Here is a 14,874-nt window from a genome sequence, read left to right on the forward strand (position 1 = left end):
TTAAGCACCGGTGATATCTACAATACCCTGCTTGTGTCGTGATAAATATTTTACAATATCAATAAAATAGTCATATTTATTGGAACCACTGGTTTCCAGTCACCACCACTGTAGAGAACTCAGTGGCAATCATTTTTATTTCTCTACAGGTCACTATTTTACATAAATACATGCTGAATAACAGTTGAATTATGCAGCCATAAAAAAAATTGGAAAACCCCTTTTTGTAATTAAGGGCGACTTAAACTTGATAAGGTCTTGCACTTCAGTATTTATTATGTTATGAATACATATACATTCCAACATAGTAACACCTTTTTCATAACTCAACCATGTCTGTTAGCAAAATACATTACATGAAGCATGACGTTGTCCCCTTAATGTATTTATATCTATATACAGTTCTGATTCTGTACATTTATTAAGCCATGTCACACTATCGTGGGCCTCTACTGATGTATGTAAAGTAACCAAGTACCTTCAGAGGTCAAAAGAGACTAAACAGAACTAAACCACTAGTCTAACTACACAGTACACACAGAGTTCTTTTTAGATATGGTGTTATGAATGGGTGACACTACCGCCACTCTGAATATTCTAATTGTGATCTGATGATTACAATCATTTGACATGCGTCTCTGCAGGGGTCGTTTACTTTTCAAACAGCTTTCAGTATAAAAGAATCCATATGAGCATGTTAATGGTACTGCTTTTCTGCGTTATTATATAGATGGTACACCGATTTGTTCAAGTAATATTCTTGTAGTACTTACAGTGTCCTGTGTTCTGTTCCAATTCTCAGTTTGAGGAAAGCGTTCCTTGCACAGTTCGTTTGAAGGGTCCACAGTGCTACTCTGAGGTTCATTAAGTTTCTTAATGATGGTGCATATATTTACAGGAATTATCCTTACAGGTTATTACAAGCATTGAAGAGATTATACTTGGCAATTGCAAAGTTGCTGACCCTTAATAATGTGATTGCAAGGTCACTCAGTAGCAAGTCGTTGAGCTACATCGTCGTTGTTTCATTAACACATCTAATAAATAAATAAATACATTCTATAGATGATATTGTTTACAGTACATACATTCCCTGAAGTACATATATACACATGCTTTCTTAGACCATATATGTCTATACATACAATGATTATTCAGCATCAATGGGTGTCTTTTGGCATGAGAAGACAAATGATGGTTGCATTAAAAAAAGTGGTATGGTAAGCAGAAATTAAAATGATTGAGAACTGCAGAAAAACAGCAATAGGACTGAGGCAAAATCCATATTAACAAACCAATGCCAAACCTGCAGTTGTGGCTCTCAATTACATGGAAGCATGCATTCCCTCAAGGTAAATACAGTCTGTATTTATTCCATTTAAACTATCAAACTTGTGTTAGGTTTGGGCCTCAAATGAACTTCTGGCACTGGTTTGGGCCCAAGAACACGTAAACAAACATTTATAAAAGACAGGAATGCCTAGAGAGGGCAAAAGTATAGAAATACATTGGCACAAAAATATATGAACTGCACTTATGAATCCATAAATAAGACAAATTTACTGATAAAAAAAAAGAAAACTTGATTAAAATGAGTCCAAATTAAAAGGAAGCGATGGAATGCCACAGGAAAAGGAGAGATAAAGAAAAGCATGTGAATGCCAGAGGTATGGTTAAAATGGCATATACACTATGCTTTCAAGTAATCTCAACCATCAATCTCTGACTTTCTGCCAAACAGCCCCCCCCTACTGCACATCACTTTCTCTTCACTTAATTAGAATACATAAAGTCCATCATATTTACTATTAGATCACACCCCCATCCTTACCAAGTTCAAAGCTGCTTTTAACCATTTGATCCTTTTAAAATGGATGAAGTCAACTGAGGTCCAGCACTACAGTAACTTCTTCAGTCGTTTTATTTGTTCAACTTCGTAGTGGGTTTGCTCTCTGGGCTTCCTGTTCTTCCTTTGGCACAGTATCCCATCCCACGATTAATTCTGATGTCACTGAGTCGCGGGGGTGGAGAGCCTGAAATGCTGACTGGTGACTGGCTATGGCATCCCTCGAAGCGAGAAGGGGAGGAGCTTAGTGACCGCTGTATGGATGAAGTGGTACGCTGGTAGCGAGAAGCAGCCACGCCTCCTCGTTCTTGCATCAGCTGAGTGAGATTATCCAGGAGATCTGCATCACTGGTGCTGCTGGCCCGGATACGGTAGCGCCTGCGCCTTCGAAAGACAATCAGGAGAATACAATCATAAATATAATAAACAGGTAGTAACAACAACAATAAGAAGTAAACAAAAAACAAAAAAACTACTTTCAAATGCTTACACATACTTTAAAATTTTCATAGTCCTGTTATCGTTGCTTTAAAAGACCAATCAGGAACAGGTTAGTTGGAAGATATATAAATATTATAAATTACATGACCTCCTGGTGTCTTAACATGATACCAGGTTGGACGGTATCCACTTTTTTCATATAGTTTCAAAATATTACCGTGGTATACAGTATCACCATGGGCGGGGAGTAGTGTTGGTTGCGCAAGTAGCACAGAGTGTTGTGTTTATGTGGCTTTCATACAATCACATCCAGTGTTATTTAAACCAAAAAACTTTTACTGTTTTCAGGCACATTTAGTAGACTTCTTTTACCAAGTTCGCCTGCTCTTCCTTTTAATCAAACTTAGCATTTAGAACCCCCCCCCCGTTCCCCACACACACACGTTTTCATAACGTGACATCACTACTCAGGTAGCACCCACAGCACCCCCACCTTGTGGCTGTCTTAAATGCACATGGGCTCATTCGTCACATCAGACACATTACAGTCATACCAACCAACCCGAACTTGGATACCTATCAGCATTGTAATACACAGCATTACACAGCAGTGTAATATCAGCATACAGACCTGTCAAATCATGTTGCCAACATTTTTTTTTGTTACTAAATCTTAGAACAGCTAAAGCCTTCCTATGTATTTTAACAGGCAGGTCATCAATCACATTCTCTCACCTGTTGTCTCCTCCTGGACGTAGAGGTGGTTTTCCTGGCGGCGGTCGTGGCATAAATCGAGCAGACAACTGCTCTGGCACTAAAGTGGGGCTGATCGGCCTTGGTATCTTACTCCTGCTGGAAAGCGCTCCTGAGGAGGAGGAGAGCGACAGGAGGTCATCTCCCTGATAGTCGGAGCCACGAGAACCTCGATCAGAAGGGAAGGAGAACTTGTCGCGGAGCAGTGCTGAGGGGAAATGCTCGCAGGACAGCGACAGGGACGGTGAGAGGGGGGCGGGAAAGCTCCTCCTTGTGGGGGAATCTGGATCACGAACTGGAATGCGACTTGCTCTTGGGGATAGTTCCCGAGGCGAGGCCGGAACCGGAGAAGCAGGAGCTGCATCAACTGTGTCTCCAGTTGTCTCACCCTGGTTGGGAGTTGTGGAAGCACCGCCGTCTGGACAGCCTGAGTCACTTTCCACATCTTTCTCAGTTGCTTTGACGGAGGTGAGGTGATCATTTACATGGTCGGGGGGCTGAGAAGACATTTTAGGCGGTGAACCTACAGGCATATGGTTGGGTTTCTCATCCAGAGCATCCTGAACAGGATCATTTTCACACTTTTGCTGAAGGTGGATGGACTCAGGAAAAGTGCTGGATAACTACAGAGACAAAGCAAGAATACCAGACAAGACAAGAGGAAAGTTAGGCCCTCCAGTTGCTCAAACAGTATAAAGCACTATAAACTAAAGATATGTATACATACTTTAAGAGCAAAAATAGCAAAAGGCTGACTTAAAAAGTCAGTTTCCAGTAGGGCTGGGTGATAGACAAAAAATCATATCTCAATAGCTGAATGGCAATATACAATATGATATTATATATGTTGTGAAAAATAATGTAAAAAAATATTTTATGAGCATTATATAAACACAGGTCAAACTGGGTCACCCTGTCATCATCCATGCCATGTCCTGTAAAAAATGAGTACTTTTTAAGAACTGTACGTCAAGTAGAACTTTGTTAAATGAAAACTACAATACTTTGTTTTGGAAGAACTGTCTAGTCTAAGGACATTTTACATTGTATGCTATAGCTAATTTAATGAAGGATGTTTTTTATGAAATAAGTAACAAATACATAACTGATATAGCTCATTGTAAATGCATACAGTTAAATAAACTCACTTTAACTGCTTCATTGCAGCTTTGAGATATATACACAGCAGTTAACGTTAATTTGTTCAAATATGCACTTACCAAAGGGTAAATAAAGTCGATGCCCAAAACATGGCATCCTGACCACATATTTATCACGAGCCGGTTAGAAAGGGTCTGTCTGACTTAAATGTATGTGTGAGGCAGTGCTTCTTGTGCAAAGAAATAGCAACTTGACAAGAGTTTGAAGCCTCCTGCTTTACTGGGGAGTAAACCTTTTGCTGTGTCAAACTATTGCCTCAGTAATACCACAGCACTTTGTGCTTTTCTTTTCGTAAGGCACAGCATTAGCAAAGGAGGCATGCAATGCTGTCTGAACTGGTTTAGGGGTGCTGAGACATGAATGCTTCAGAACAGTGCAGCAGCTCAGAGTTGAACAGCTTCTCCGTACAGAAGTTTGCGCTGCTGCTCTTTTCACAGACAAGCGACTAGTGCTAACTCCTCTTCACGCTCTGTGTTACTCGCCTCCATTGTGTGATTGTGAGTGAGTGAGTGATTGAGAGAGGAAGGGAGGGAGTGAGGGAGGACGGGGCTGTGAGCAGAGCGAAGCAGACAAGCTGAGCAGAGCACAGACTCAATGAGAGAACTGAATAAAGACTTAGAGAACTTAAATTTAGACTTGAGCAATCAAATATCGATATAAACAATATTGCCTGACTCCATATCCCGCTCTGTTTATATCCCGATATTATATATATATATATATATATATATATATATATATGGGGATATATCTCGATATATCCCCAGCCCTAGTGTATATATAATCCATTTTTATTATTTTTCCATATTTTCATGTGAGAACAGCCTTTACTGACCTGCTCCAGCTGAGTTCTGCTAAGGTGGACCACTGATGCAGGCTGGAGAGTGGGTAGCCTCCTCAACCCAGTCACTCCAGATAATCCGGTTAGACCCGGAAAGCCAGATAGCCGGGCAAATGGAGGGCCAGTGTGACAGAGAGCAGCTTGGAGCTCCCCAGAGCCACCAAGGCTGCTGACCCGCTGGGGCAGGGGGTCAGACCATGTGCGAGGCAGAGCCAAGGGGCTAGATGAACGTGGGGAGCCTTCAACCTCATCAGGCTTAGAGCCAGCTGAACCGCTACCTCCCTCAAGCTCAACTAGAACCCACTCCTGGGAGTCACCTTCTTGTGGCACCGGGCTGAGGTTAACTGCTACATAGCCACTGCTGGCTGCCCCCTCCTCATCCTCCAAAGAGCCTTGATCGATACGACAGACAGACCTGTCCTGGGGTAGTCCTGGTCGCTGCTTTCCTAGGCTATAAATGACACAAAAAAGGAGATAATACATATTTCAACATTTCTGGAGAGCACATACATTGAGTTAACTGTCAAAAATCCAAAACAACTACTTTTGCTTGTATTTAAATGTCCCAGATGAAAATCCTTATGCAAATATATGATTAAGCAAATAAGCAAGTTCAGATATCTTTATAGTCAACAGTTTTATAGGGAATGCTTTAGAATTGCAGGATACTGACTAGGCCTCCAGGAAGCGTTCAATAGTGGGTTTGGGTTCAGGGGTCAGTCTCTTGTCCAGACCCATACTCTGACTGTGACGTATCCTCCTCAACAGTGGAGCTACCCGATCGATAAGTAAAGTTTCAGAGCGAACTCGTCTTGGGGAGCCTTGGATAGAGCCACTGTTGGGGCTTTGATTCCCTTCTTTACTCCTCTCCTCTTCACTGGCCACCTGATGCAGGAACAGAATCACACCTTAACTAAACCGAAACAATTCTGCTGCTGTTAGTGTGTCTTCACAAATACGGTAGTCTTTTTCTAGCTCATGAAAAAGTCACAAGCTTACACTAAATAGTGACAAGCTAAATTGATTTCCAGTTGCACCACTGGGTCCTTCCTAGTACCTTTCTGATCAGTGGCTGAACGTGATTGCGGTTGCGGTCTCGACTGCGTTCCATCTCCTCCCATACATCAGCTCCCTGAGCATGCTGAGGTGGGATGGGGGGGCAATTGTCCGCTTCACTGAGTCGCTCGCCCTGAAGGACATCCTCTGTGTTTTCTCGCTGCATGTCACCTGGGATTGCAGAGGCATTGGCCATCCTGCGAGTAGGAACATATCAGTATCATTGATATGATATTGATATATCACAGTGTATCATTACAACAACAAGAGAGTACTATTGAAAAGAACTCAAAAAGCCAGACAACATGTCCTCCCTCTTAATTATCATGTTTTAGCTTCACCAGTACAGCTTACCAAAAAATTGCACACTTACCCCATGTATGCTGGTGTGAGACGAGTCAGCTGTTGCGCTGTAGTTGCGAGAGCTGCAACTGTGAGGGAATCCTCCGAGTCAGTTTTCTCCCAGTCATAGGGGTCATTTTCCATAACATTGTAACTTTTCATGCTCTTCTCAAATACAGACATCAGGAGCTGGAACACAGCAATTACACAGATTAACACACTGGTTTAGCTCTGCTATGCTGTTAACATTAAGTACAACAGCTCAGTTATCATTTGCCAAAGTCCAGTAAAAGTACCTGATAGTCAGGTTTAGTGAAGTAGTCGAGATTTGAAATGTGATCAAGAAAAATAATAAACTCTGCAGGAAGGTGCTTGAGCATAAGGTGATGGTCATAGGTCTCCTTCAGATTCCCCACTTGCTCCTGAATGAGAACAAAAGGAAAGAATCATTGAGATAAATCATATATTTACTGAGCACCAAATTATATGTTCTATTAATCAAACACAAGTGTTCGGGACAAACTGATGTCAATCAAAACCTACATACTTTGTCCTTGACTTTTCTCCAGGGTAGCTGGCCCACCATGAACTCCACAAGCATGTAAAAAAGGGACCACAGGTCATCATGCCGACCCATCTCCTGCACGAGGAAATTACAAGATAGAAGATGTCTTTCAAAAAGGAAAACATGAATATGGAACATCACACCTTCATTTATGTCAGTGCTAAATAACTTTAGTCTATAGCATTAGACACATTCACACTTATTTGCTGAAAGTGTAAGTTGCTCAGATCATTTAAGATTAGTTGCAGTATGATAAACAATTAGAATCAATTTATAACAGGAAACAAAGCTTTTAATACAAACAATAATTTAAGTAAGTTTAAGTAAGTAGTTTAAGTAAGGCATTAAGATATTTCACATATAAATTATATTTTGAATGTAAAATATATCATCCTGTATATTCTGAAAACATTTCTAGGTAAGTGAGAAGTTGAAATGTATGTACCTTGTTCTTGTGAGCATTGATTGAGGCATAACGTACAGTTCCCCTGAATCCTGCCACAGGACGAGGCTTTAGAAAACAATGGGTATAGAGACAAGTGTACAGAGAAAAAAGGAGAAGTAAACACCAAAGGCACTTACAATGCAGGTTGTTAGGGCACACAGACTACTAAACAAACACACACTTACTGGACGGACTTCTTGACAGGAGTTTGTAAACTGGCGTGCCAAACCAAAATCAAGCATGTAGCAGGTTCGGCAAGTACTAGCCAAGCGCCCCATAGCAAAGTTGGACTAGATAGGAAAACAACACAATTTAAAGAGCAGTACATACAATACAATTTGAAATGTCAAAGGTGTTGACATAAAATATATCAGCACATAATGGATGATTTGACCAATCCGATTTGCAATCCATTTGTATGGATGATGCTGGACTTCCGCACTAAGTATATGCATTTTGTTATAGTTAGTTAAAACTGGTCTGTGAGTTGTAGTCATTCAGAGGTAGCTTTAGGATGTTGTTCAAGGTGTAAAATGAAATCAGAAGTCACTGATGATGCTTTCTTACCGGTTTAATGTCTCTGTGAAGGAAGCCAACGGAGTGGATACTCTCAATGGCCTCTAGAATCTGCCGTCCAAGCCTGAGTGTGGTGGACACAGAGAACGTACCTTGGCTCATGGTGCGCCGGAGGTCTGCCAAGTTTCTTCCCTGTAATTACATGTCAGTTAGTCAGATAGTTGGTCAACAAGCTTTTTTTATACGCATGGCTGATACATGATGAGAAAACATACAGAACCTCTTATTTAACAGCAATTGACAATTGACAATATCATACCTGAAGTTCCATCACCACATAGTTGAATCGGTCATTACGTCCACAACCAACAAAGCGGCAAACATGGTCCTTACCTGTGAATATACATTATATTATTAGCCTTATTTGTCTTATTAGCAAGTGGAATAATTATTTAATACAGATTTTTAAAATATATTTCATTTATGGTGACACTTGCATAGTGGGTCAGTGTTCCGACTTATTAACAGAATGGAGAATGAGACAGCAGGCATGGGATGCCCAGAGGTGGCCAAATATAACACATGCATACCATGAGCATCAGATGAACTTCCAACTTTCTTACCCTGGAGTCTCTTTAGAACAGCTACCTCCATCTTCAGGACCTGTTTGGGTTGTTGGGCAGATTCCACTTTAAGTGCCACACTGCACTGGTTCAGCTGGTCCAGGACTTCATATATTTCTCCAAAGCCACCACCACCAATCTTCTTTATCTGTGCAAGTAGATGGCAAAACAGGTAGTCTTATTTGCAAACGTCAAAAGTAGGTTTCAATGCTGCACTAGCGGCAGTTAAAAAAAAAAAAAAAAAAAAAATCACATGCTTCAACTTCTGATAGGAGGAGTTCACATGAATGGGGATTAGGTCATTGACCTTCCAAATTATAAATTATTTAAAAATTACTTTGCTTTTAAAGTACCAAGTAGTCACACAGAAAAAAAGTTTGATAATTGTTTTATAATTGCATTGCAGCCCTGTGAATCAGAATCTAATTGTGAGGTGCGTAGAGACACTTCTAATTCACAGTAACAGAAATGTTGACCAGGGATGCCCAAACATTTGCATGCCACTGTATATAAATATTATAGTTTATAGATTTATTTATTGGGCAAAATTATCTATCAGTAAATAAAAAAAACATGTAAACCCTTGCTTTCAGTAACTAGTGTGACTCCCTTGAGTAGCAATAACTCCTTGTCTTGCTACATGATTCACTCACTGACATTCTTCAACATACTTTGCTGGTAAAATCCAGTTTTCATAGGCAGGCACCTCTGGACCCAGACCATAACACTACCATCCCCATGCTTAACAGTTAGAATAAAGCTAGTATGCTGAAATGTATGCCTGGTTTTTGGCTTTCACTAAACATAAAACATTAAAGTAAAAATTCCTACAGTAGGCTTCTGGCTTATAAATGTGGTCTTAGCTTCAATAATGTTTTCTGAGATTCTAGGCTAATCCCCCCTTGTTCAAGGCATAGCAAACATCCTTAAATCATAAAAGTGTATGTTCTATAAACATGGTAGGACCTGATAAACTCCTGCCATCTTCTTGACTGGTCAGTAAAGGTTTTTTCATACCATGCCTTGATTTGTGAACTGGGGCACAGAAAAGGGCCTTCCCCAAACTGTTTATACAAAGTTGGAAGCACACTTGTCCAAAATGTCTTGGTTTGCTGAAGCACTAGGATTTCCCTTCACTGGAACTAAGTGCCAACCACTTAAAAACAACCCCACAGCATTATTTCTCCTTCATCAAACTTGGACCTTGGAACCATGCAGTCTGGCAGGTAACGTTCTCCTGGCATTCGCCAAGCCAAGACTCGTTCATCAGACTGCCAGACAGAGAAGCGTGATTCGTCAGTGCACAGAACACGTTTCCACTGCTTAAGAGTGATGTAAGGCTTGCACGCAGTTGCTTGGCCATGGAAACCCATGCCATGACGCTCCTGGTGCACAGTTTCTGTGCTGATGTTAATGCCAGAGGTTTAGAACGCTTCCTAAACGCTTCCAATTTTCAAAAACACTATGATTGATTGCAGAATATCTAGGAGGAAAAATACTTTTGTCTATATAACGGGCACCCTTTGGTACGCAGGTGAACAATTGTATACAATCGCCATAAAAAACATTGCTATTAGAATAGGATCCTTTGGAGCAGTGACACATGAGCCTAATGTGTTGCTGAACAGTGGAACTGTATAACTCGAGTGATCTCTCCATTCAATGACTATGATGAGCCACATTTAGTATTTAGGGTCTTGTGCCTAAATCCTACAGCAATGTTCCAAAGTGTAGTGTGAAGCATGTTACTGCTGCAAAGGGGAGGGGGGCAAATGCCCAATTAACACCCCTGTTACCCCTGTAAAAATAAATATTTTTCATGGCTCTCGCAAGTATTACAATTAGACCACAATTTTTCATCCAACAGGCTTCATAAAATGGTACAAAATATGAAATACAGTACATCTGATTTTGGACAGGCTCCTGAGTGTGGCAACTATTTGGTAAAGTGCAGCAATCCTTCATCTGATAATGTTGATGACGAAGCAGCTTTACACACCTGCAGTCAGCTGGCTGGCTGAGTGCAACAAACATTTTTTCAAATTTACCATGCAATAGAGATGCGTTGTTGAAAATGTGTAGACTTGTACAATAAACCTGACATCGGTAGGGGGGTTAAACAGAGCAATTTTAAAATAGTCATGCCTTTTCTGATATAAATTTGGTTGAAGGAAAGACTACTCCCAAATTCAAATATTGCAAATTAGATTTGCATTCCCATATCTTTCGGTCATGTTTTATGTTGTCTTCATTACGTAGGCCTAATCCGAACACAAATAAGCAAAGTGAAATTCTTAACATTAATAAATACATTTTCTATTACATACAGCCAAGCTTTAACAAACAATATATTAAAGTATCCTGACAGACAACACAGCAACAAGGAGGTGAGGAAAGGACTACAAACACTAACTCACCACTCTCCATCGTTCCCGGACTACATTCCCAACTGACAGTATGTCAGCCTGTTCCCCTGCTCCACTCATCTTAGTGCTCAAGTGTGGACTGAGCACGCCCAGAGATGATCAGCATCAGCATCAGTGCTGCAGGCCCCTCACTGAAATGGAAAAAAAGAAAGAAAGAAAATTAACACATAAAGAAATGCAGGTGTCAAATTCATATCAGTCTAAAATTAAACTGCCTATAACTATGCTAATTCATAATTTGTGCAGGGACCTGCTCATCAGTTGCCTCACCACACTCAGGGCTCATTCTCCTAAGCAGGATGAGGAGAAGGAGTATGTGCAGTGTGTGGCAGCAGTGAGATATAATTCTGTGCAACGCAGTGCTAATGAGAGTATCACCCTACAAGTGAAGAGTTTGTTGAAAGGAATGAAGACCACTTGGACTTGCAGTTAAAATAACTGTAGTTAAAAATAATATCCTGAGTATATCTTGTATAATTTTCATTACAGCATTTTGTATAGTACAGTGTATTTTTACTTTCTTCAGCCATCTAAAAAATCAGAGTGGAGCTGTACAGCAGTCATGTCCTAATGGCTGGAAGCGTGAAGATCATACACACTGAAGAGGATCTGACAGAACTACTCTCGCTGGCTGACGAACCTATTTATACTTCATCCCCTCTGACAAGCGATACTAAGACCTGTTTAAGGACCTTGCCCTGATTCTTTCCTCCTAGTCTGTGGTAGGGCACAAAACAAAATTGCTGAAGTCAAACACAGGCTAGTCCTTGAGGATAAGTCTTGCTGACAATTCGTCTTCTTGCCGGACAGACACTAAAATAAAATGTTTGCTTAAGCTGCACTACTGAACAGCTTAAAATAAAACAATCCTATAATACTGTGACATTTCTATAACACTAAAGGAAGTGGGTCTGTTTAATATAGAAAATTAAGAACATGAATGTAGCAGTACATATTTGTAAACATGCCTACTCATTGTCCTGTATAACAAGGCCTGGGACAAAACCAAAGCAGAATTTAAAGGTGAATTCCACCAATTTGTCAAAGGTTCAGCTATTGATCTATGAACATGAAGCCATTCAGAGTGCTGTACAATAATACACTGTAGAGCAACCAACCAACTGATATTTTTTTTACTGTGGTGGTGATGGGAACCAGGATTAATGTCTACATCACAAAATATAGACAGCTTATTTACTATTCAAAACCACCAGTGAGCTTTTATGTCTAATACTGACAATGTTAGTGCAAATTAGCATCAGTCAACAATTTCTATATACATGCATCCATCCAAATAAGTGTCTTTAGGGTGTGGTTTTACCTTACAATGCCCTGCATAAATGTATTTTAGATTGTTTTAGGCCAAAAGCCTTTCTCAAAAATCTCCTACAACAAAGCCTCAGACAAGGAGAAACATATTTGCATCCATTTCATGCCGTGTGTTTATGTTTTGTAGCTTTTAGACTCTTATTAAACTTATTAAACTCTTCAGACGCCTAGTTTCAATCACCACCACTGTGACCGATTCTGACTCGGCAAGTTTCTTGCCACTCTGAATGACTCTGTATGTCTCTGTTTACATCTTAACACAGGCATGCTCACATGAGTCCTGGAGGGCTACAGTTCAGCAGTTTGGCGCTTTCTCTGCTCAAACACACTTAACGTTAAAACCTGGCAGATGAGCCAAACATGGCAAGCAGATAAATGAATAACCTGTGCTGGACTGGGAGTAAACATCACTGCAGCGTTTGCCATCAATGACATTATAACCATGATTCAGTCACAAATGACTGAATGAGAATATGACCAGAAAGTTATGGATCAGCAACATGACAATAGACCAGCTACTAACTTGTCAGCCTGGCTGTCCCTCCAAAACACCGTGGCTGTCAAAGCCAGATCAGATTTGTCGGTGACTGTATTTCTTAACTGTCAGCAGGAGGATGAAATGAACGGGTCCGTATTAGCCGGCTCGCTGTGTTATCACTGCAACGCCACTGCGGAGGAGATGGATAAATGCCATTTTACCCTTTGCAGTGCTTTCCTGATACAGCCTCCTTGTCTAGCACATCCAGCACGCCTGCGACACCACACAGGCAGAGGCTAAGACCAGGGGGACTTTAATACAACACTAGAATACGAAATCAAGCTCATTGTACAAACCAGCTATAGCAGCTATACCTAGCTAGCTAGCTTGCTTAGCTAAGTGAGGCTAAATGCAGGCAAAACGTGCGCATCTCAGTTCCCTCCTTGATTCAGTCTCCCAGCATTAAATGTACCAAGCTAGCTAGCTAACCACACGAAACCTACACGCCCTTTAAAATAACTGGTTTAAAATGTGTGTGGTTTTCGGGTAGTTTTGAGAACAAGGTAGCGCTAGCTAGCGTTCAAATGCACAGCTACGCCTCTATAACGTTACCGTAATAACATTTACTACACGTTACCCCCCCCAGTGATAACCCTATTAATAATAGTAGATAGCTAATAAAACAATGAGGCCAGCTGTTGTATTTACACAGGAGCTCGGAAGCTAAACTGCCCACTGTACAAGCTAGCTAGCTAGATCCCTAGTTAGCTTAGCTGCGCTCGTTTGCGTTAATTCAACGTTAGCTAGCTAGGAAAAGAAAACAAAGTCAATGGATGTTCAGCCGTTTAGCCCTGCACCGCTGTCTCACGCCGTCGCTGTCTATCTATCTAGCTAACTACGTCTTTCTGTGCTGCACGTAAAGCACTGCAGCTCCTCTCTGCTGTTAGGAAGGGCTCTGTTTAACTCGTCAGCCTGTCCGCAGCTGCACGGTTCATTTCTGAGAGCTAGGCTAGGCTAAGCTAAGCTAAGCTAGCGCTCCGTGTTCCCCGTTACCAGGTTACCGTCTCCTTCTTCTCCAGCAGCCGCAGTAATCCAGACCAGAGGCAGCTCCGAGGACACATCTCTACCGTCTGTACACGGCACGGCGATACAGTGGGTTAGCTGGCATGTTAATGCCATACCGTAACATCATGTTAAGCAAAAGTACGCAATAACATTTGCCCGAGCGAATCCGTGCGTTTCTTTGCGGCTCAGTCGCGTCTCATCGTACTCAGCCCCGAGTAGCCGCTCTGGACCAGCCTGCAACGTCACCATGAAAAGTCCTCCTTCATTTACATGAAATATTTTGTAAACATGTCCATACCAAATATTTATCCCAGTTTATACTTATTGTGAGTCGTGGAGTGTAGACGTCTGACTCGACATTAATGTTTAGCTTATTTTAATGTAGCTAGGCATTGCTTAGGACACATTCCCACATCACTAGCACATCAATATCAATGTATTTTTAAATATAGCTATCACAGTATCATCTGTATGATTATTTTATGATGAGTCACATAAACAAAGTTAATGAACTCACGTTTCCTTGTGTTGCTATACCCTTAAGGGTTTTCAAGGGCAATGGTTCAATATAGAGCTCAAATACACTCAAAGAAACATTTTAATGTATGTGATTTAAACCTATCAAATTTATTTAATGTATGTTTTCTATAAAAAAGGTTCAAATAAGGTATTGTTGAAGCTACATAACGCAGCTGACAGTATTGTAGACGTGAACCAGACAGAAAACACATTTATTGGCTTTTTATATATTTTTGTTTAAAAACAAACAAAAACAAAAACAAAAACGCAGCTTCAATCAATTCCATTAACAAGTTCCAGTAACTATGTGGTAGTTCACTCGGTAAGTCTACCGGTAAGTAACTCTAAAAGCAATTGCCACTACTGGGATATTCTACAAATTAGGGGGTGTATTGGTGTATTCTGGTCTTTAAACTCAAATGAATGTATAGATACCACATATAGCCAATAAGAACAGTCAGTCATTTT

The 14,874-nt window shown here is 40.7% G+C and overlaps 1 protein-coding gene across 4 annotated transcripts; it reads right to left on the reverse strand.

Annotated features, from left to right (window-relative positions):
* Window positions 1–251: 251 nt before the first annotated feature.
* On the reverse strand, window positions 252–14,129 carry ttbk2b (tau tubulin kinase 2b). 4 transcript variants are annotated; one of them, XM_072685788.1, is made up of 16 exons: window positions 13,884–14,129; window positions 12,868–13,012; window positions 11,007–11,146; window positions 8,590–8,737; window positions 8,286–8,359; window positions 8,018–8,158; window positions 7,636–7,740; window positions 7,451–7,516; window positions 6,988–7,080; window positions 6,737–6,862; window positions 6,472–6,629; window positions 6,100–6,295; window positions 5,716–5,927; window positions 5,037–5,493; window positions 3,023–3,663; window positions 252–2,230 (listed from the first exon to the last, which is right to left on the reverse strand). In XM_072685788.1, exons 3-16 carry the CDS (start codon window positions 11,073–11,075, stop codon window positions 1,921–1,923), a joined length of 2,796 nt encoding a protein of 931 aa, XP_072541889.1. In that variant the 5' UTR covers window positions 11,076–11,146; window positions 12,868–13,012; window positions 13,884–14,129; the 3' UTR covers window positions 252–1,920. The 4 variants fall into 4 exon arrangements, with proteins under 4 accessions (XP_072541889.1, XP_072541908.1, XP_072541879.1 ...); XM_072685807.1 differs by lacking the exon at window positions 12,868–13,012 and having other exon boundaries at window positions 252–2,224; XM_072685778.1 differs by lacking the exon at window positions 12,868–13,012.
* Window positions 14,130–14,874: the final 745 nt, after the last annotated feature.

The sequence above is a fragment of the Salminus brasiliensis genome, chromosome 1 (assembly GCF_030463535.1).
Source record: "Salminus brasiliensis chromosome 1, fSalBra1.hap2, whole genome shotgun sequence".
NCBI lineage: Eukaryota > Metazoa > Chordata > Actinopteri > Characiformes > Bryconidae > Salminus > Salminus brasiliensis.

Coding starts and splice junctions, on each gene's coding strand:
- ttbk2b (XM_072685778.1), bottom strand. CDS start 11,075: ATGAGTGGAGCAGGGGAACAGGCTGACATACTGTCAGTTGGGAATGTA. Junction 8,360..8,589: donor TGTTCTAAAGAGACTCCAGG/GTAAGAAAGTTG, acceptor GTATATTCACAG/GTAAGGACCATGTTTGCCGC. Junction 7,741..8,017: donor TTCACAGAGACATTAAACCG/GTAAGAAAGCAT, acceptor TTTCCTATCTAG/TCCAACTTTGCTATGGGGCG.